This window comes from Salmo salar, chromosome 13, assembly GCF_965601325.2.
Source record: "Salmo salar chromosome 13, fSalSal1, whole genome shotgun sequence".
Lineage (NCBI taxonomy): Eukaryota > Metazoa > Chordata > Actinopteri > Salmoniformes > Salmonidae > Salmo > Salmo salar.
The window spans coordinates 54,769,468-54,793,665 of NC_138303.1; the positions used below are offsets into that span (position 1 = coordinate 54,769,468).

At 40.5% G+C, this 24,198-nt stretch overlaps 1 protein-coding gene and 1 long non-coding RNA gene across 2 annotated transcripts in view; one reads left to right on the top strand and one right to left on the bottom strand.

Moving 5' to 3' along the window:
• LOC106567405 (carbohydrate-responsive element-binding protein) overlaps nucleotides 1–10,374 on the bottom strand; it is a 39,028-nt gene extending 28,654 nt beyond the window's left edge. Inside the window, exons 1-5 of the mRNA XM_014136600.3 lie at nucleotides 9,954–10,374; nucleotides 5,227–5,333; nucleotides 4,545–4,627; nucleotides 4,284–4,373; nucleotides 4,126–4,167 (exon numbers count right to left, since the gene is read on the bottom strand). Of these exons, the coding sequence (XP_013992075.1) occupies nucleotides 4,126–4,167; nucleotides 4,284–4,373; nucleotides 4,545–4,627; nucleotides 5,227–5,333; nucleotides 9,954–10,324 (693 nt within the window). The 5' untranslated portion in view covers nucleotides 10,325–10,374. The remainder of the gene's footprint in view (nucleotides 1–4,125; nucleotides 4,168–4,283; nucleotides 4,374–4,544; nucleotides 4,628–5,226; nucleotides 5,334–9,953) is intronic.
• Nucleotides 10,375–19,396: 9,022 nt separating this feature from the next.
• On the top strand, nucleotides 19,397–24,198 carry LOC106567407 (RPA-interacting protein B). The gene is made up of 4 exons (XR_001320061.2): nucleotides 19,397–19,468; nucleotides 21,002–21,306; nucleotides 21,441–21,504; nucleotides 23,536–24,198. It is a non-coding gene; the product is annotated as an RPA-interacting protein B (long non-coding RNA).

The following is a 24,198-nucleotide window of genomic DNA, read 5'->3' on the forward strand; positions in this document are numbered from 1 at the left end:
ATGTCTTTTCAATGTAATTTCACTAACTGAATGATAACACATTTCCTCCTTGTAATCAAACATAGCGATCATAAACATTGATACTGTAAATTACATGAGGTTTAAAATATGAAGTGCACATTTGGACTCATGGGTGTGTGGTTTGCTTGTATGACATCAAAGCGGTATTTATTATAATCCTCAACATCTCATCTTTCAAAATACATAGAGTCATCTTAAGGTACAGCAGTTCCCTTACTCAGACAACAACAAATGTGCAAAAGTAGCCCAATTAGCAGGAGGGATGGGGGCATCTTCTTGTCGCGCGCGGTGCTGAAGTTTATAACGGCTGTCAGTCAAAACCTATACAGCGCTGTTAAATGGAGAACCTGAGCTCTGACATAATATAGCATGTTACTGTACAGCCACTAGTTTCCAATTTAGGTGCTAATCAATGACAAAATCTGAAATGTTCAAGCCGTATATGGGATGATGGACTGCGAGTGGACAGGGATACTGAACTAAACAAAAAGGGCCCAACATAAGCCATATACGCAACTGACCAAAATTCTAGCTTGTCAAGACAAGATAAACTACAAAAGTTGTGTGAATGATGTGAGCTGATAGCAGGTGCTTTCGCTCTTGTCAAGTGAACTTTGGCCTCAGTGAGGTTTGTCGGCTTGTGTTCCTTTGAACCACAGTCAGTCCTGTAATATTCTGCCCTGTATACACAGTTTTATCTCTCTATCCTTCTAGTACAGCACAGTCCCAGACAACACAGAGTTCTACACACAGGCAAACATTATCTCTGGTGCTCACAAACCTGATCAGGTATTACAAGGACCTGCAGAACCTTCGACACAGTAAACAATGACTTAACTGACTTCAGACTTCCCATGCAATGTATAGACTTCACAATGCAATATATTTGCACTTCAGATGGGTACATACAGTTGAAGTCGGAAGTTTACATACACCTTAGCCAAATACATTTAAACTCAATATTTCACAATTCCTGACATTTAATCCTAGTAATAATTCTCTGTCTTAGGTCAGTTAGGATCACCACTTTATTTTAAGAATGTGAAATGTCAGAATAATAGTAGAGAGAATGATTTATTTCAGTTTTTATTTCTTTCATCACATTCCCAGTGGGTCAGAAGTTTACATACACTCAATTAGTATTTGGTAGCATTGGATTTAAATTGTTTAACTTGGGTCAAACATTTTGGGTAGCCTTCCACAAGCTTCCCACAATAAGTTGGGTGAATTTTGGCCCATTCCTCCTGACAGAGCTGGTATAACTGAGTCAGGTTTGTAGGCCTCCTTGCTCGCACACGCTTTTTTGGTTCTGCCCACAAATTTTCTATGGGATTGAGGTCAGGGCTTTGTGATGGCCACACCAATACCTTGACTTTGTTGTCCTTAAGCCAATTTGCCACAACTTTGGAAGTATGCTTGGGGTCATTGTCCATTTGGAAGACCCATTTGCGTCCAAGCTTTCACTTCCTGATTGATGTCTTGAGATGTTGCTTCAATATATCCACATCATGTTCCTGCCTCATGATGTCATCTATTTTGTGAAGTGCACCAGTCCCACCTGCAGCAAAGCACCCCCACAGCATGATGCTGCCACCCCCGTGCTTCACGGTTGGGATGGTGTTCTTCGGCTTCCTTTTCCTCCAAAAATAACGATTGTCATTATGGCCAAACAGTTCTATTATTGTTACATCAGACCAGAGGACATTTCTCCAAAAAGTATGATCTTTGTCCCCATGTGCAGTTGCAAACCGTAGTCTGGCTTTTTTATGGCGGTTTTGGAGCAGTGGCTTCTTCCTTGCTGAGTGGCCTTTCAGGTTATGTCTATATAGGACTCGTTTTACTGTGGATATTGATACTTTTGTACCCGTTTCCTCCAGCATCTTCACAAGGTCCTTTGCTGTTGTTCTGGGATTGATTTGCACTTTTCACACCAAAGTACGTTCATCTCTAGGAGACAGAATGCGTCTCCTTCCTGAGCGGTATGACAGCTGCGTGGTCCCATGTGGTGTTTATACTTACGTACTATTGTTTGTATAGATGAACGTGGTACCTTCAGGCGTTTGGAAATTGCTCCCAAGGATGAACCAGATCTACAACTTTTTTTCTGAGGTCTTGGCTGATTTCTTTAGATTTTCCCATGATGTCAAGCAAAGAGGCACTGAGTTTGAAGGTAGGCCTTGAAATACATCCACAGGTACACCTCCAATTGACTCAAATGATGTCAAATAGCCTATCAGAAGCTTCTAAAGCCATGACATCATTTCCTGGAATTATCCAAGCTGTTTAAAGGCACAGTCAACTTAGCGTATGTACACTTCTGACCCACTGGAATTGTGATACAGTGAATTATATGTGAAATAATCTGTCTGTAAACAATTGTTGTGTCATGCACAAAGTAGATGTCGTAACCGACTTGCCAAAACTATAGTTTGTTAAAAATAAATTTGTGGAGTGGTTGAAAAACGAGTTTTAATGACTCCAACCCAAGTGTATGTAAACTTCCAATTTCAACTGTACACTCTCAGAGAAGAAAGTGCTACCTAGAACCATAAAAGGTTCTTCAATTGTCCCCATAGTAAACCCTCTGAAAATAACTACTTTGGGCTCCAAGAGGAATCCTTAAACTAATGTGAGGTTCTACGTCGAACCCTTTCACCACTAAATGGTTCTAGGTAGAAATGTTTTCACCACCAAAGGGTTATAACTGGAACCAAAAAGGGTTCTCCTATGGGGATAAATGAAGAACACTTTTTTTAAAGAGTGTAGTAAGATGATTAAGATGGAGTAAAATGGAGGTGAAAAGTAGGAGGTGCAGGAAAGGATGGGGAAGATGAATAAGGAGATAGAGTGACAGAATAGTTGGGAGACAACACAGGAGCATAGGGGAAACCTGACCATGTACTGCATAATGCAGAGTGGGTGTGGGACTTCACCTGACCATGTATTTTGCACACAGAGTGGGTTTAGGGTTTTGTGGGTTGAGAGGACACACGTGTGCTCATGTGAGTCATTAATAAGGTACATATCCAGCATCTCTCCCCACTCCATCCCTCAACCTCTTTCTTTCCTCCCAATGCCTCTCTTCTTAAACAAGTGGCGCAGCGGTCTAAGGCACAGCATCTCAGTGTTAGAGTCGTCACTACAGACCCAGGTTTGATTCCAAGCTGTATCACAACCGGCTGTGATTGGGAGTCCCATAGGGCGGCGCACAATTGGCCCAGCGTCGTCCGGGTTTGGCCTGGGTCGGCCGTCATTGTAAATAAGAATTTGTTCTGAACTGACTTGCCTCGTTAAATAAAGGTTAAATATAAAAAATAACAAAAAATAAACCACATCCTCTTCCCAATATGGCTAATTTGTTTTTGCGCCAGAGTGACACCAACGTCACGAACTCACGTTCACACATCCAGTAGAACAACAAAGACCTTACATTTCCCCCTGCTTCACAATGCAACCCATCAGCAAGTGGGTCAGATTTGATTAAATTACATATTAAAGTCTGAAGCCACATCCTTGGTGAAAGACAGGCAGAGCAGAAAAAGAGAGAGATTGGGTGGGGGTATAGAGAGAGAGAGAGATTAGAGGTATTGTCACAGAAGGCAATACAAACTTGATCACCAATGTCGGCCTGTGACGCAAGTACTTTTGCATGTTTTCTATTTTTCCTTTTTCTGCCTCCCCTCTGTTTTCTTCTCTGACTGACCAAGGCCGGAAGAATCTGAATGGAATCTATTAATAGACAGTGATAGGACATTGACAAACATATTGTGAGCTCCAAACCTACTAAGGTAAACACAATACACCTGGGTCATTAATCCGCTCTGTCAATATCACACAGCCACGCACACACGCTCACGCATGCATGCACGTTTGGCTAAACTTAATGGCATAAACGGTCAGCTGTCAGACGATGGTCAGTTTCCATACTTGACCAAACATATATAATTATTGAGATATGGAAACTCTCCTCACACATGTTTTCAACGTTTGACTAAGGAGTGCACATACTGGCAGGGCCTGTTACAAAAATGTTGGGAAATTAAAACCTGTTCCAAAAAGAGGGAAATTATAAGTCGAGTTGAATTATTAAAGTCTTTATCTTACCTTCTGTAGCATTGACAAAAGGCCATCTTTGTTTTTCTGAAGCTTCAATGGACGAAGAAGAAACGGAATTTAGTACAATTGGAATGACATGAAAAGAATGTATAACAAAAGGTCATAATGCAAAAGGATCCTTATCTATGTCCAAAATGAGCACTCACCCTCTTCTTGTAGTAGATCCTCCACTTGTGGTATTCTTTGATCACTACCTCAATCCTACGCTTCCAGTAGCTGCCTTCTAGAACTATTGCCTTGCAAGAGAAAACAAAAAACATAGTTAATAGGAGTTGATTTTAAATGGGTATGTCCTATTCCCTACATAGTGCACTACATTTGACAAGAGCCTTATAGGCCCTCCCCAAAAGCAGTGCACTATATCGGTTACTTCCTCACTAGGCCTTGGGGGGTCAAAGGTCACCTACTTCAGGTTTGCGATGGGCGTCGGCCTCGGAGCCCTCCAGTGGGGTGACGAACCCACACACAGGGTTCTTCCTCTTCTCCACGTCTGTACCACGGGACGGATGAGAAACAACTGATCATTCAATCATGACTTGGATTAATGGTTCAATGGACTCTCAAATCTGTCAACTCTGCCAATTCTCTCAATCAATTCTGTTAGTTTTTTGTGTGTTTTCTTTCCAAATGTGGCTTCTACATTATGTGCATAAAGTAATGGAGCTCTCAGTATGTTTTTGGCATGGAAAGCTGTACGCTGCATTGTGTTAAAATGTATTCAGTCCACATTGTAGGAGACATCCCACTCAAGCTATTCTCTTTGTTGTGTGACTGTATTGTAGTAACAAGTCCATGTATCAGTTCTGTTGAACAAAGCTCTCCCTGTCTGTTATCAGATTAAACAACCCTGGGACGACAGGAGACATGCAAGATGCTCAGAGTGAAAGAACAGATTGAGGATGAATGGAATTACATTTTAGTCATTTAGCAGACACTCTTATCCAGAGCAATTTACAGAAACGCATACATTTTGGTACTTTTTCATACTGGTCCCCTGTGGGAATCGAACCCACAACTCTGGTATTGCAACCATCATGTTCTACCAACTTAGCTACACAGGAGAGGAGCGGAGAGGAGAGGAGAGCTTACACTGGATGAACCAGGCTCTCCATATTCCATTATTCAGACGGATTTTGTCTCTCCAGAGCAGCCGCAGGCCTTTGAAAGACTTCCACTTCGGAGAGACAATTTTACCACTGAAAAGACATAACATAATCCTTACAATCACACAAAATAAAGGAATTAAGACATTATAAAGGTGCATATACATGCTTATAACAAGTAACAAAGCATTATACCTGTGAGATTTAAGTAAAACATTTGCGTCAATGTAATTTGTGTCCCACTTCAAGATATTCTATTTATTAGGAAGGAATGGTTGTTATGACAACCTCGGGCAAAGTTTCCTTCCCTCCCATTTACAAAGAGAGACAGAGAGACAAGCAATTGACAGAGTTAATGATTGTCAAAACACAACAATGAGATTACAAGCAGAGGATAAATATTAGAGATGCAGAAACTGGATGCTCTATTCTATTCTTCTCTATTCTATTCTCCACATATCATCCAGCATTGAGAAAAAGCTACAATATATGAAAGGACCAGTCCTCTGCCTCATTGTTAAAAACAAAAGCACTGAAACTGTATATTAATGCTGCCTCTTTCTTTGACATCATCATTTCCACACAGCCCTGATGGCACCCAATCAGAGGAGCCTATACACCAGAACACTGAAAGGGTATGTGTCCAAAATGGCACCCTCTTTCCTAAATAATGTTCTACTTTTGGTGAACTATACAGGGAAAAGGATGCCACTGAGCAAAAAAGCAGGCTGTTTTCAACCCTGTGCCTTTCCAGTGTCAGACTAAAACAGTCAGCACATCAGATGGTGAGAAGGGGCCACTTAATGGCTGGTGCTTATTGGGTTGCTAGGAAGCCAGGTGAATCATTTCCTAGGGGCTGGATGCTGGATGATGTCAAATGGCTAAAGTGAAAACCCTGTCAGCATCCACGTTCAGCAAAACAGCAGAGGAGGCACATTAACCGGGTACAAATTGACTTGATGAAGCTAATGGGTTAAATAAACCATAACGTTCACCCATCTGGAGGGTGACTAATAAATGTTCTATGTAAAATGTTGTTTTAACAAAGTACCTGACATAAACTATGCTGTTAACACCTTACAAAAAAATCTAACACTAAGATGTCTCAGAAAAACTGTTTGAAAAAGCAACGTTCATTAGATCCATCAGCGGACATTAAAAAGAAATAACAATTCCTGTGCTAATAGTGTGTATCCTATCAGATTCAGTGCTGCATTTCATTTGCAATAGCTAGCTTTTGTTTAAACTGATACCGGATACATTCATTGATTGGTTATGCTTAAAGATTGAATGATTGGTTATGCTAGTACACTTTGTTGTTGTATCCTTAGCATGATAAAATATTCCTAGTTTCCTTCCTCAATCAAAGTAAGGTATATTCGCTGAATATAGTCTAGTAAACACCTGAAACATGGATTTAGTAGCAGTCTTTCTTTAGGGCTGCAGTATTTTTCTTGGCTCTGGTTGTGTGTGTTTTATTCATGAAGCAACTATCAGATTGTAAAAGCTAGATTGGAGTAGTAGAAGGAATAGACTTCCTCTCTGTGCCAAGGATTGTTGATGGCACACACACACACACACGCACACACACACACACACACACACACTGAAGACATTGTTAGGGCAGTTCTAAAGGCCATGACACATTGGCAATTTTTTTATGCAATATTGATGAGCAATGTTGGTGGCAACGGAGAGGAGTATGAGAAGCTGGAGCAATGAGTAACATGGACATGATAATAGATTTCATATGAAGCATAAATCAATTTAAAACTTAATTTCCCCATTTATTTACTCATCTCCTATAGTTTGTTATTGCCAGTAGACTGCCACAGCTGTACTGAAATTCATCAACTAAGAAACAAACAATAAAGAGGTGCCAGTCAAGTCAATGCAGACATACAGTAAAGATAACTAAATTTAGCAAACATCTAACGTCATAATCATAAGCTAGTAATGGTTTTAAGCTAACTAGCAAACTAGCTAAACATACAAAAACTATCTAAAACGGAAAACTAAATGTAAATGGCTATAGCTAGCTAACAAGCTACGTGGCTAGTTAGCTAATTTAGCCAGTTTGTCCCATTGACTTTGCATGAGCTCCGGTTAGCATGCTAACTGATTAGCATGCACCAACCATGGATATTTTCGTCAGTTAAACATGACAAACTGTACACAGTATGTATGTATTAACATATCATGATCATATATTGTAGAGAGAAAACATTTGAGATGTGAATGGCCAACATTTCACTCCAAAACGGGAGTTGATTTTCTCTCACGTCAGCTCAAAAACAGTTGCCATGTTTTCCTAAATATTTTATAACGGCAGACGGATCACATGACCAATGGTTTATTTGTTTTTATTTAACTAGGCAAGTCAGTTAAGAACAAATTCTTATTTACAATGACGGCCTACACCGGCCAAACTCAGACGACACTGGGCCAATTGTGCACCGCCCTATGAGACTCCCAATCACGGCTGGATGAGACTCCCAATCAAGCCTGGATGAGACTCCCAATCAAGCCTGGATTCGAACCAGGGACTGTAGTGACGCCTCTTGCACTGAGATGCAATGCTTTAGACCGTAGAGCCACTCGGGAGTCCATATCTGTGCTTTAATTGGAGGGTTTGTAAAAAATACAACTGTCCACAAGGTGGCGCTGCATATCACAATTCCCCAGATAATAAAGGCCATGATTCACCGCCAATATGCGGACAAATGAATTGCGGTCATGGCTAGAAGGGATCCAGCTTTTGTCAAAATTAACGTCAAAAGTTTATATTTTTTTGCGTTTTTGGTAACTCTAACCCTTTTCTTAACCTCATTTTCCTAAACTGCTACGTTAATTCTCCTAACCTGATGCGTAAGTTATTCTACCCTGTTACGAAAGTCAAATCTGATGTTAATTTAAAAAAAGCTGGATCCCTTCTAACCAAGACCCAATACAATATTGCTGAGCAATGTTGCCAGCAATGGTTGCTGCAACTAATTTACATTGAAAATTAGCTACTTTTTGTTGTCTGGCGACTCTTGATCGGCAGCTCCACCTAGTGAGCAATTTGTAGGAATCCTCCAATCAGAGCACAGATATTGGTCATGGCGACTGTTTTTGAGCTGAAGTGAGAGAAAATCAACTCACATGTTGGAATGAAATGTTGGCCATTCACATCCAATATGTTGCTCCACTACAATATTATAACATGATGCTGTACATTATTACATACATACTATGTTCCGTTTGTCAGGTTTGACTGCCGAAAACATCCACGGTGGTGCGCATGTTAATCGATTAGCATGCTAACCGCAAACCCATGCTAAGTAAATGAGACAAACAGGCTAATTCGCTATCTAGCTAGTCATGTAGATTTTACATTTAATTTTATATAATTTTTTTATATTTAACTAGCTGGCTAGCTTGATGAATACTGTTTGCACTTCCTAGCTTAGAATTGTGAGGTAAAACGTTTTCTAAATCTAATTATCCTTATGTCTGCATTGACTTGACTGGCAGTAGGTTGAGTGGGTGCCCAGGGCAGGGGTGTGGGCACCCAGAGAAAGGGCTATAGGAGATTCGTAAATAAATGGGGAAATTGAGTTTTAAGTTGATATATGCTTCATAACACATCTATTATTCATGTCCATGTTGCTCATTGCTCATCATTGCTACAGTGTCTCATACCACACTCCGTTGCCAGCAACATTGCATGGCAAAATTGCCCCTGAAAATTGCCAATGTATCATAAAACTATTTTGTCAGGTATTCTTGTTTCATTCCTTCCTTTATCATTCCTGATGATGGTGAAAATATTTTATTTTCAAGTTTTTTTGGACATTTGTGTGTCGCTATCTGTCCATTTCTCAGCCAAAAACAGTTGCTTTACTCAATGGAAGGTGGGCAACAATGTTGGACACTGTAATACTGTATACTGTCTATCAACCAGTGGTTGTTAAATAATTTTTTATAACAAATACTTGTGATGTAACTGATTCACAGAAAGGGAAGTGCTAATAATAATGTATAGACTAATCAGCAGTGAAATCTCCTGCAGCATGCTAAAGTCCCTGTTGGCATCAGTTTGTATTCTTCATTACAAAAGGAAAAACACTGAATATATGGTAAGGGGATAGAGGTGAGCTAGCAGGCACAGGGTCTTTGTGGTAACTGTCTCTTATCCTTTCCCTTAGTTACACTGTAATCTTCCATAACATACCGGCTGCCAACTCAAACCAAAGTCCACTTCTCTGTCAAGATCTTCAAAACAGTTTCGCAAGTAGGCTACATACAGCCTGTTCTGAATCCCTTCACCCAACCACACATATACGCACACACACAGTACACACACACGCACATACATACACACACACACCGTTTGAGTTTATGTCATTTTCTATTAAAGCCTAATCATTCTCTATACATACAGTATCAATCAATTGTTTTATGAAAGTGTAATAATATTAGGCATATACGGAGACTTGTAATACTAGCTTTTACGGAGACTTGTAATGCTAGCTTTTACAGTAAGGCCAGACAATATTTTGACGAAGTGACGCAACAAAAAGTTTTTAATTGGTGGTACAGTACTGTGCTTAATTTTCATGCAGTGTGGAAATGCAGAAACCTTTGACAACTTCCCTCGTGGAAATGTTGAAACCATTGACAACTTTACACACAAGTAAACAATACAATAATCAATAATGAGGTATTTACCTGTAGGCCAGTGACATACACTCAAATAACCGGGTCAGCGTTGGGTCGATGCTAAGGCTCCCAGAACTTAGCGGACCGAATCTGTATGTTTGACACCAAGTCCTGTTCACAGTATCGAAATCATATCGCACCGTAGCTCCGCTTTTCCGTCTCCGCGGGGTGCAGTCGCTGTGCGGGGAGGACACCATAAAGTGTCCGCTATGGATGACCTGCGCGCGGAGAAAAGAGCCAGCCACAGCCGGTCCAGTCCCGGTGGTCGCCGCATGATCTTCCTCTTGGTCCGAATCTGATTCTAAGTCGTTGAGCTGGTTCTGCTTTCCTTGTCCCTGTCCCTGAGACAATTCTGGGGACATTATTTCTGCCATTGCCATTCCAGTAAAGAATTCAACTTGTTCCGCACTGCAATGAACTTTTCCCCCGGTTTTGGACTGAGGTAAAATTAGTTTGATACTGGATATTCTGGGATACTGGGGTTTCTCTTGTCAATAGCTATTGAACCAAGCATGCCATTACTATGAAGATGGTATATTTTGAATCAGGGGTGGATGGAAAAATATCCACACTTTTGAAATGTTCTTTAATTTTTTATTATTATAAGATTTCGGCTTTCAATCTTCTATAGCTCTTACACAAAGCGTGCCATGATTATGAACATCATATATTCTGAGTCAGGGGAGGATGGACAAAAATCCAATGCATTTTGTTTTTATCTAGAGAGATTTAAATATATATATATATAATAAGATTTTGACTTTCAATCTTCAATAGCTCTTAAAAAAGCATGCCATTACTATGAAAATGATACTATATTCTGAATCAGGGGAGGATGGACCCAAATCTCTGACTTACATTTTTTGCTTTCAATCTTCAATAGCCCTTACCCAAAGCTTGCCATGACTATGAAAAGTATATATTCTGAATCTCCCCCAATTCAGAATATATAATTTTCATAGTCAGATGGACATCAATTTATCTTTTAATCTTCAATAGTTTACACAAAGCGTGCCATTACTTTATTTTTTTTGCATTAGTGCCACCAACTGGTCTGTAATGTGGACCAGAGACATTATTCCCCCCCGCCCCATCCCTGAAGATTTTATCAGCAGTTAATTTAAGCTTGGCTCTTCAACACCATTACTCCTTAAATCTAATAACAATCTCTCCCTTTCCCTCCCATATTGCTGGCACTGGAATAGAACGTGTTCCACTCAATGATTTATATATAAACAAAAACAACAACAATAAAATACATAATTTCCATAGTCATGGAAATCTTTGAGTAAGACCTAAAGAAGATTGACTGCAAAAAAGTACCAAATTATTATAATATATATTACATTTTAAGCCATGGATTTTTGTCTATCTTCCCCCGATTCAGAATATATCATTTTCATAGTCATGGCACACTTTGTGTAGATTGAAAGCTGGAATATTTTTTGTCTTCTCAAAGTCCCCCCCCCCCCCCCCCCCCCCAAAAAAAGCTGTTTTTTTCCATCCAACCCCCATTTTAGAATATATATTTTTCATAGTTATGGCATGTTTTGTCTAAACACTAGGACAATTCCCACCTCAAACTACCCCTCCTTGCCAATTCCCCCTCTCACCCATCTTATAAAAATAAATATATAATAAAATAAAAACATTCTCCATACACTACTGATTCAGAATATACCATCTTCATAGTCATGGCATGCTTGGTTCAATAGATATTGGTGAGAGAAAACAGAATAGCACTGAATATCCTGTATAAAACTAACTTTATCTCGGTCAACTTTGGTCCAATTCTAACTTGGCCAGTCACTGTGGCATTTGAGTAAGTGCAGAACATGCCGAAATTGACAGATGTAACCTGGAACGCATGGGATACATCCAATCCAAAACTGGCCCCACTAGCCTCTAGTGTGGCACAAAATCAGATGTGTTGTCCCATGCCATGTAAATGTCCTGTTAAGAGGCCCTGGGTCAGCTGGGAACCAGCTGAAAGGAGGCCACTCTTTCTTACAACAACTTATCTGGAACAGTGGATGATAAGATCAGTAGGCTATGCCCCATTCTAGTCCAATCTGCTCAATTTTGTTATTGTTAACAATTAATAATTGGAAATTCTTTAAAAATTAATATAGTTTCAATATAGTATTCAAAGAGTTGGCAATATGTTGGCAAATAGGCTAATAGAGCCCCACAGTTGATGCGTCATAATACCCATAAAACCTAGCGATGAAACACGAAAATGGTTCAAATTGTTTTTTCACCATTCCATTTGCTCTCAGACTGTAAAATGCTAAATTAGCATCTCCTGCACGTAATCTCTAGCTGACCCCTTTGCTGTCAACTAGCTAGCTACTAGCTACTTTGATCCAAAATGGAATACAGAACCAGTGAAAAGTTTGGACACAACCACTCATTCAAGGGTTTTTCTTTATTTTTACTATTTTCTACATTGTAAAATAATAGTGAAGACATCAAAACAATGAAATAACACATATGGAATCATGTAGTAACATATATATATATATATAGGAGATTCTTCAAAGTAGCCAACCTTTGCCTTGATGACAGCTTGTCACACTCTTGGCATTCTCTCAACCAGCTTCATGAGGTAGTCACCTGGAATGTATTTCAATTAACAGGTGTGCCTTCTTAAAACTTAATTAGTGGAATTGCCATCCTTCTTAATGCATTTGAGCCAATCAGTTGTGTTGTGACAAGGTAGGTATACAGAAGATAGCACTATTTGGTAAAAGACCAAGTCCATATTATGGTAAAAACAGCTCAAATAAGCAAAGAGAAATGACAGTCCATCATTACTTTAAGACATGAATGTCAGTCAATGCTGAACATTTCAAGAACTTTGAAAGTTTCTTCAAGTGCAATCGCATAAATCACCAAGAGCTATGATGGCTCTCATGAGGACCGCCACATGAAAGGAAGACCCAGAGTTACATCTGCTGCAGAGAATAAGTTCATTCGTTACCTGCCTCAGAAATTGCAGCCCAAATAAATGCTTCACAGAGTTCAAGTAACAGACACATCTCAACATCAACTGTTCAGAGGAGACTTCCGTGAATCAGTACTTCTTGGTCGAATTGCTGCAAAGAAACCACTGCTAAAGGACAACAATAAGAGCAAGAGAATTGCTTGGACCAAGAAACACGAGCAACGGACATTAGACCGGTGGAAATCTGTCCTTTGGTCTGATGATTTTTGGTTCCAACAGCAGTGTCTTTGTGAGATGCAGAGTAGGTGAACGGATGATCTCTGCATGTGTGGTTCCCACTGTGAAGCATGGAGAAGGAGGTGTGATGGTGTGGGGGTGCTTTGCTGGTGACACTGTCAGTGATTTAATAGAATTCAAGGCACACTTAACCAGCATGGCTATCACACGAGAAGACCCAGATGCAGACAGTTTCAAAGTAACAAAGGTTTATTACAAAAACAGGGGGCAGGCAAATGACAGGTCAAGGACAGGCAGAGATCAGTGATCCAGAGCAGAGTCCGAAAGGTACAGAACGGAAGGCAGGCTCAGTTACAGAGCAGGCAGAATGGTCAAAATATGGAAACTAGAAAACAGGAACTAGAGCAAGACAGGAGCATGGGAAAAACGCTGGTAGGCTTGACGAAACAAAATTAACTGGCAACAGACAAACAGAGAACACAGGTATAAATACACTGGGGATAATGGGGAAGCTGGGTGACACCTGGAGGGGGGTGGAGACAAGCACAAAGACAGGTGAAACAGATCAGGGTGTGACAGATACGAAATCCCATCTGGTTTGCGCTTAGTGGGACTATTATTTGTTTTTCAACAGAACAATGACTCAACACACCTCCAGGCTGTGTAAGGGCTATTTGACCAAGGAGGAGAGTGATGGAGTGCTGCATCAGATGACCTGACCTCCACAATCACCCGACCTCAACCTAGTTGAGATGATTTGGGATGAGTTGGACCGCAGAATGTAGGAAAAGCAGCCAACAAGTGCTCAGCATATGTGTGAACTCCTTCAAGACTGTTGGAAAAGCATTCCAGGTGAAGCTGGTTGAGAGAATCCCAAGAGTGTGCAAAGCTGTCATCAAGGCAAATGGTGGCTGCTTTGAAGAATGTCAAAGATAGGTTCTGAAACCATTCCAAGGTTTGCTTTGGCTGTATGCTTGGGGTCATTGTCCTGTTGGAACATAAATCTTTGCCCCAGTCTAAGATGATTTGCACTCTGAAGCAAGTTCTCATCAATGGTTTGCCTGTATTTTGCTCCATTCATTGTTCCCTTTAGCCTTACCAGTCTCCCATTCCCTGCCGCTGAAAAGCATACCCATAGCATGATGCTGCTACCACCATGCTTCATGGTAGGGATGGTTTGACGGGTGATGAGCTGTGCTTGGTTTTCTCCAGACATAGTGCTTTGCATTCAGGCCAAAGAGTTACATTTGTGTCTCATCAGACCACAGAATGTTTTGCCTTATGCTCTCAGTCTTGTGCCTTTTTGCAAATTCCAGGCATGTTGTCATATGCCTTTTTCTCAGGAGTGTCTTCCATCTGGCCGCTGTCCCATAAAGCCCAGATTGGTGAAGTGCTGTAGAGACTGTTGTCCTTCTGGCAGGTTATCCCATCTCAGCCAAATAACTCTGTAGTTCTGTCAGAGGGTCATTGGGTTCTTGATCTCCTCCCTGGCGAAGGTCCTTCTTGGCCGGTTGCTATGTTTGGTCGGATGGCCAGCTCTAGACAGGGTCTGGGTAGTTCCAAATGTTTTCTATTTCCCAATGATGGAGACCATTGTGCTCTTGGAAACGTTCAACACTCTAGAAATGTTTGTATACCCTTCCCCAGATATAGGCCTCATCACAATCCAATCTTGGAGATCTACGGACAGTTCCTTGGACTTCATGGTACAGTTTCAACTCTGACATGCACTGTCAACGGTAGGTCCTTTATATATACAGTACCAGTCAAACATTTGGACACACCTACTCATTCAAGGGGTTTTGTTTATTTTTATGTTGAGATTGTTGATGGTGAGATTGTAGAATAATAGTGAAGACATCAAAACTATGAAATAACACATATGGAATCATGTAGTAAGCAAAAAGAAGTGTAAAACAAATCAAAATATATTGACATTCTTGACATTCTTCAAAGCAGCCACCATTTGCCTTGATGACAGCTTTGCAAACTCTTGCCATTCTCTCAACCAGCTTCACCTGGAATGCTTTTCCAACAGTCTTGAAGGAGTTCCCACATATGCTGAGCACTTGTTGGCTGCTTTTCTTTCACTCTGAGGTCCAACTTATCCCAAACCATCTCAACTGGGTTGAGGTCAGGTGATTGTGGAGGCCAGGTCATCTGATGCAGCCTTCCATCACTCTCCTTCTTGGTAAAATATCCCTTTTCCTGTTTAAAAAAGCAAGTGATAGTCCCACTAAGCGCAAACCAGATAGGATGGCGTATCGCTTCAGAATGCTGTGGTAGCCATGCTTGTTAATTGTGCCTTGAATTCTAAATAAATCACCGACAGTGTCACCAGCAAAGCACCCCCACACCATCACCCCTCCTCCTCCATGTTTCACGGTGGTAGCCACACATGCAGAGATTATCCGTTCACCTACTCTGCATCTCACAAAGACATGGCGGGTGGAACCAATAATCTCAAATTTGGACTCATCAGACCAAAGGACAGGTTTCCACCGGTCTAATGTCCATTGCTTGTGTTTCTTGGTCCAAGCAAGTCTCTTATTATTTTTGGTGTCCTTTAGTAGTGATTTCTTTGCAGCAACTCGACCATGAAGACCTGATTCACGCAGTCTTCATGGACAATTGATGTGGAGATGTGTCTGTTACTTCAATTCTGTGAAGCATTATTTATTATTTGGGCTGCAATTTCTGAGGCTGATAACTCAAATGAACTTATCCTCTGCAGCAGAGGTAACTCTGGGTCTTCCTTTCCTGTGGCGGTCCTCATGAGAGCCAGTTTCATCATAGCGTTTGATGGTTCTTGAAATGTTCAGCATTGATTGACCTTCATGTCTTAAAGTAATGATGGACTGTCATTTCTCTTTGCTTATTTTAGCTGTTCTTGCCATAATATGGACTTGGTATTTTTTCCAAATAGGGCTATCTTCTGTATAACACCACTACCTTGACACAACACAACTGATTGGCTTAAATGCATTAAGAAGGACAGAAATTCCACAAATTAACTTTTAACAAGGCACACCTATTAATTGAAATGCATTCCAGGTGACTACCTCATGAAGCTGGTTGAGAGAATGCCAAGAGTGTGAAAAGCTGTCATCAAGGCAAAGGGTGTGTACTTTGAAGAATCTCAAATATAAAATATATTTTGATTTGTTTAACACTTTTTTGGTTACTACATGATTCCATATGTGTTATTTCATAGGTACGGTGTCTTCACTATTATTCTACAGTGTAGGAAATAGTAAAAATAATGAAAAGCCCTTGAATGAGTAGCTGTGTCCAAACTTTTGACTTGTACTGTTTTTCATTTTGGATCAAAGTAGCTAGTACTGTAGCTAGCTAGCTGACAGCAAAGGTGTCAGAGAGAGACAAATATATTGATAAAAGTCACTTTGTCCGAGAGATGGTTATCAACGCGTCACGCCAGGGCGAAAAACCCTTGAATAAATAGGTGTGATCAAATTTTTGACTGGTACTGTATATTCTTTCTAAATCCAATTCAAACAACTGATTGGCCAAAGGTGGACTTCAATCATGTTGTAGTGATATCCCAAGGATGATCAAAGGAAATTGGACAAACCTGTGGTCAATTATGTAAAGTGAGATATTTCTGTATTTTATTTTCAATAATTTGCAAACATTTCTAAAACATGTTATCACTTTGTCATTATGGGGTATTGTATGTAGATGTGTGAGAAAAAATCTATTTAATTGATTTTGAATTCAGACTGTAACACAACAAGATATGGAATAAGTAATACTTTCTGAAGGCACCGTATTTCAATTCATGGTGTACTGATGTATTAAAGCAATTTGGAACAAACTTGTTGACATGTTCTGTTGTAGATTCAAAGCCAGATGAACTAATTGCAGAATGTATCCATAATCATGAATGAATAAGCATATTTATTTGGCATATTTATTTGACAAGAATGCACCTAGCCACCACATCAAACACCTGAACTGAAACAATTAATTAATTAATCAATCAATCAAATTATTTATAAAGCCCTTCTTACATCAGCTGATGTCACAAAGTGTTGAACAGAAACCCAGCCTAAAACCCCAAACAGCAAGAAATGCAGGTGTAGAAGCACAGTGGCTAGGAAAAACTCCATAGAAAGGCCAGAACCTTGGAAGAAACCTAGAGAGGAACCAGGCTATGAGGGGTGGCCAGTCCTTTTCTGGCTGTGCCAGGTGGAGATTATAACAGAACATGGCCAAGATGTTCAAATGTTCATAGATGACCAGCGGGGTCAAATAATAATAATCACAGTGGTTGTAGAGGGTGCAACAGGTCAGCACCTCAGGAGTAAATGTCAGTTGGCTTTTCATAGCCGATCATTCAGAGTATCTCTACCGCTCCTGCTGTCTTTAGAGAGTTGAAAACAGCAGGTCTGGGACAGGTAGTACATCCGGTGAACTTGTCAGAGTTCCATAGCCGCAGGCAGAACAGTTGAAACTGGAGCAGCAGCATGACCAGGTGGACTGGGGACAGCAAGGAGTCATCAGGCCAGGTAGTCCTGAGGCATGGTCCTAGGGCTCAGGTCCTCAGAGAAAAAGAAAGAAAGAGATAAAAAGATTACAGATTAAAGGAATTACATTGCTTTAAATAAATCAAAATAGTAACAATGCATACGCCTTTTAAACATAACATATAAACATCTGACTTGAAGTAAAGATTAAATGATTTATTCCTGCCACAAACCTGGGACATCGAAGAGCACCATATGAACTGTTAATTGTATCCGAGAGCATACAGATTCTTCTGCTTTTACATTTTAGGAATTAGACCTGCAGAAATAACACAAAATGTAAAACAGCATATTGTGATTTTTGGTGGGTGAGATGCAGATGGAGAAACAACTGGATGCGTAAGGTAGGTTTTATATAAAATGCCAGGTCAACTCCAGCAGAATGAGAAACACACTTAACAGACTCAAAACCGGGAAGCCATGCCTAAACACTGCTATATCAACACCCTTCTTGTCAATTTAACAGGTCCATGTTGCTGCTGTCAATTGTTAGCAGCACATTCAACACTGCATTCAGTCTGAACCCCAGAATAAGCAGGACATCATTACACAGGTGAAAAAAAGGTAGCCTAAACTGTACACATCAACCCTTTTAAATGTGTTACTCAGTCTAGATGTCATCCAATCAAGAGAAGAACAAGTGAAGGAAGCAGCATAGGGGAAATTGGTGAAAGTAGGGTGGGTTTATAGAGATAAGATGGAGAGTTCCAAAGTTTTGGAAGTTGAGGGACCAATGGTCATAAAAGGCATAGTGTGGAATAAGGGGTAGCTAGAGGGATGGTTGGCTATATAATAGACTTAAAACGGTGTGTTGTTGTGCTTCTGCACCCCTTTTATGTCGTTGTCACAAATATCTGGCCGAAGTCCAGTCATACTCGGGGTCTCAGCATGTATCCCTCAACGTCATACATTCTCAGTTGCAGCATTCAAATCATGGTCATCATTTGTCTGTGAATCACAACATTAAAGAAGATAAGTGATCACAGCATTTCCACAAATGATCCATTCACGATACAAATTAAGCACTGAGGACAGCTTGCTCTCAAAGTGCTGCTTCAAATGTCTTCGGGTCTGCGTCTAAAAAAGTAAAGTGCAAAATGGAGGAATTGGCTTAGATTTAATTCAAAGTAGACAAAAATGATAAACTAAGCAATACGATGTGACAAACTACTACACATATGAAAGACTGTACCACACAGGCCAGTACAATAGCCTACACATGGAGAGGAACCTAAAGGCACATACAGTACCAACTAATACTACTCACCCGACAGACAGAACAGGTGTGGACCAGTGCTGCATTGGCTGTAGGCTTCTGGTCTGCAGCTGCTCCCTTCTTCTTGAAGCCAATTTATGCTTGATCTGAAAACGTGGTCGAATGCTCTGTATGGAGGGTGTGATGCAATAGCGGAACCTCTGGAGGCATGCAGAAGCCAAATTGAGCTCTGTACCGCATCGCCCCACGCCTCCCAAATTTTGTAACAATGCGGAGGGCTATGAATAGCTCCGCACTGACATGATTAGTTGATGGTAAGTGGTGGCATTAGGTCCTGTATAAACAAACTCGCTTCCTTGACAACTTCCTTCACAACTTCCTTCACACAGCTCTACTCAACAGCTCTACGCTGCTTTGCGAAGCGCACGAAGTATGAATGCCCTGACATCTGCAGAGGCCGTATCACCATAAATGCTTCACTGCCAATGCGTTTATCAGATTGACCATGCAGCACCTTTTAGCAGCTGCCGCTTTGGCATCAGTCAGCAAGTTCAACTTCTACCTGAGAGTGGAGCATGTATTATATATCATTACCATCTAAATGAATTCCCCCCAACCCACCTCCAATTGTACCCATAGTACAGAATAATGACTTACAAGGGTGGACAGCTTCAGATCTGAATGGTAGGAGTGTGTATAAGCTTTTGTTTCAGCCCAGCTCATACTTGATTACATATCATAGCCTATCGCCGGGATTAGTTATGTTGATCAACATGTTGATCTAACACCTGACTATCAAGTCAACACTTTACGTTGTAAAGATTGTAAAAGTAGTTTTAAAAAAATAATTTGATTCTTTTGTTGAGGTCCTTTTTGAAATAGAAACAAAACAAACAAAAATGTGTGGAATTAACCACATCACTGAGACTTTCAAGGGCCCTTATAGCGATTGCACTTTCACCCAAGTAAAAATAATAATTTAAAACATTAACTCGTGAAAGATCCTTCGTAGTAATCAGAGGAATGAAAATTGATGTCAACATTTAAATAGGCTAACTCTGAATGTCTGATACGAAACCTATTTTACCTCGGTCTAACACCAATGGAAAATGGCACCCAATATTTTCCAACTTTTTTTAACCTTTATTTAACTAGGCAAGTCAGTTAAGAAAAAATTCTTATTTTCAATGATGGCCTATGAACAGTGGGTTAAGTGCCTTGTTCAGGGGCAGAACAACAGATTTTTACCTTGTCAGCTCAGGGATTCAATCTTGCAACCTAAAGGTTACAAGTCCAAAGCTCTAACCACTAGGCAACCTGCCGCCCCAACTAACCTGGTCTTAGCAGCTTTATAAGTTCTCGATTCAGGGGACAAAGTGTATCTTATAAATAATAATAATAGATTTATTTATATAGAGCTTTTCATTCCAAGTAGTATCTCAGTAGCCGTTATACCTTGGCTAGCAGAAAGGGTTGGAAGCAATTTTTCAACTAACCTTTTCTTGCCGATACTTTATGAATGTCCGTGTTCAGTTGCAGGTGGGTCCCCACAATTTTTTTTTGGGGGGGGGAATATTCAGAATGTTGTGTATCTGGTGAGAACTGAGAAATGCCTCTTGCTTGTGTGTAGATCTTTGTTTTGGTTGTACTGTGTGATGCACTGTCTACTTCTACACGTGGCCGAGGCAGAGTCGCATAGAAACCACAAGTTCCTGCAAAGATGTTGGGAAATCCAAGATGTCTGGCAGCTAAAATGGCAAGGCAACTCTTACTCGGAGAAAAACAAGCATTTTACTATCTTTCTGAATAATCTCTGGTGTTTGGAGAACCACCTGCAACTGAACACCAACATTTATAAGTCACACTTTTCTTCAGAATCAAGAACTAAGAAAGTATCGCCAAGACAAGGTTAGCTGTTTGAAAGGATTCACATATCACCACCGTAACGATGTGTTGCTTCCAGTCGACACAGCCTTATGGAGGGCCCAGAAACATGGGTTCGAACCCTAATTGGTAACATTGGTGCTGTGACCCAGGTGGGTCTCTTTGAGGAGGAGGAGAAGGGGTGACGTGTAACTTCTTTTGATGGCTAACTTTGTTTGTTCCTCAGCGTTGCGTGGATTGGTTGAGAAACAGCAGATCCAGGCTACTGGAGAAGTACCGCCAAATGGGAGAGAGTCAGCACTGTTTAATTTCCCAAATTAATGTTGCCTGAATGCATTACACACACACACAGAAAACGGGACGAAAGCCCAAAAATGAATGGTTCTCACTGTGAATAATATGTACTGTATTTTGTCTTTATACAGCGCTCTACATCATTGATGAAAATGAGAAAAGTATGCAGTTTGAAGAGTTGTATGTGTATTCAGTTGTGGAAGAGATGGTCGGGGAAAGGGAAATCATATAGCATGTGTAAGTGTTTCAATCTCTCAGAGATGTGCCTTTGCCCCAAACTCACTAATATGCTATTGTACTTGCTCAGATTTTGTCATAGTTTAGACTGTAAACCACTCTGACTGTGTGACTGTCTTCTTTTTTAATTTCAGAAACAACCTGACTGTGAACAGCCATTTTACCTCCTGTCCCTGTGGGCTTTATATCAACACAAGGGTTTGTATTATGTCATACACCATTAAAGTAACAGTCCAGTGAAAATCTCACTTTCAAAAGTTCATACCCAAATAATGTTGTTGACTCGTCCTATACTCTTATCTGTGGCAAAAACATCAATTGGAGAAAAAAACCCACTTAAAAACCCCACCTCAAACTTGAATCTCAAACAATACGGTTTCAAAAATGCTTGCTATTTCCTATGGAGTACAATGTTGTACTCCTGAGGATGAGCTGGCCAATCAGCAGTCTACTCACGTAGCTCAGTTGGTAGAGCATGGTGTTTGCAACACCAGGGTTGTGGGTTTGATTCCCACGGGGGGCCAGCACAGAAAAAAAAGGTATGAAATGTATGCATTCACTACTGTAAGTTGCTCTGGATAAGAGCGTCTGCTAAATGACAAAAAAGTAAAAAATAATAATATTTTTAATAAGCCAAATACAGAAAACCTGAAAAAGTGGAAGGAAAACAATTTCACTCGTATTATAATAAATTATAGGTCATATTTCATAGAAATCTTCAAACACTGGACAGTTACTTTAAAATTTACCAACCTCCCAAACCAAGATGCCCTTTTTACACTGAATAAAAATATTAACGCAACATGCAACAATTTCAACGATTTTACCGAGTTACAGTTCATATAAGGAAATCCGTCAATTGAGAAAAAAAAAATGATTAGGCCCTAATCTATGGATTTAGCATAACTGGGAATACAGATATGCATCTGTTGGTCACAGATATCTTTTAAAAAAGGTAGGGGCCTGGATCAGAAAACCAGTCGGTATCTGGTGTGACCATCATTTGCCTCATGCAGCGCAACACATCTCCTTCACAGAGTTGATCAGGCTGTTGATTGTGACCTGTGGAATGTTGTCCGACTCCTCTTCAATGGCTGTTCGAAGTTGCTGGAACTGGCACACGCTGTTGTACACGCTGATCCAGAGCATCCCAAACATGCTCAATGGGTGACATGTCTGGTGAGTATGCAGGCCATGGAAGAACTGGGACATGTTCAGCTTCCAGGAATTGTGTACAGATCCTTGCGACATGGGACCTTGCATTATCATTCTGAAACATGAGGTGGCTGGCGACGAATGAATGGCACGACAATGGGCCTCAGGATCTTGTCATGGTATCTCTGTGCATTCAAATTGCCATCAATAAAATACTAGTGTTCATTGTCTGTTGCTTATGCCTGCCCATACCTTAACCGCTCTGCCACCATGGGGCACTCTGTTCACAATGTTGACATCAACAAACCGCTCACCCACACGACGCCATACAGTCTGCCATCTGCCCGGTACATTTGAAACCGGGATTCATCCACGAAGAGGATACGTCTCTACTTCTCATTTGTGCAGAAATCCTTAGGTTGTGCAAACCCACAGTTTCATCAGCTGTCCAGGTGGCTGGACTCAGACAATCACACAGGTGAATCAGCTGGATGTGAAGGTCCTGGGCTGGCGTGGTTATACGAGGTCTGAGTTTGTGAGGCCGGTTGGATGTTGTAAAATGACGTTGGAGGCAGTTATGGTAGAGAAATTAACAAATTATCTGGTAACAGCTCTGGTGTACATTTCTGCAGTCAGCATGGCAATTGCACGCTCCCTCAAAAGTTGAGACATCTGTGGCATTGTGTCAAAACTGCAGTTTAGTGGCCTTTTATTGTGCCCAGCGCACCTGTGTAACGATCTTGCAGATTAATGAGCTTCTTGATATACCACACCAGTCAGGGAATGGGCTATCTTTGCAAAGGAGAAATCCACACTAAAAGGGATGTAAATAAATTTGTGCACAAAATCTGAGGAAAAACTTTTTGTGCATATGGAACATTTCTGGGATATTTTATTTCAGCTCATGAAATATGGGACCAACAATTAATTTATATTTTTGTTCAGTATAGTTGGCCATTTTCTGTTGTCCTGACCACTGATATTCCTCACGATCATTTTAAGTAAGCCACTTTTTTCTGTTCTATGCTCATGGCTGATTGATGTCTTATCAGTGTTTTTTAATCTCGTGTCCAGCAAATGAACATGACCGCAGAGGTGCTGCAGTGTCTGTTGGAGAGGAGGGTAACAGAACACATGGAGGACTGTCACCAAATCCCAGCCGTCTCCATGGCCTCCAATACAGACAGCTTGCCTAACCTCATAAACTACCTGACTGACTGGGTTAAACACTTGGATGCATCGCAAATGGCACCCTAATCCCTATATAGTGCCTTATTGGCCCTGAATTGATATTTTCTTTCCTATGGGCCCTAGTCAAAAGTAGTGTACTATAAAGGGAACGGTGTACCATTTGGGACATAGGAAGACTGTTTATCATAATGAATTCTGTTTGGGACGTCAGCCAGGCCATAACACGACACTTACCCAGTATCACTACTCCCTCCACTTAGCATGTTAAACATTCCTATTGTATTCATCTAATAAAACCATCATATTTTGAGATTAAGTATTAAGGGGTCCTTCACTAGAACTGGAAGTAGCATTGATTTATAGAATTGTTCATTTAAGGTGTCAAACCAATAACCCTTTTCTTCAATGGTTATGTATTGACTATCAAATACTTGAATGCAGAGTACAGCGACTATGTGGACACTGACTGGATCTTCATTACTCCTTTTATAAAATGTCAGTTGACCATGCTTGGATACTATCTGAAATAAAATCATGCTAAAACCA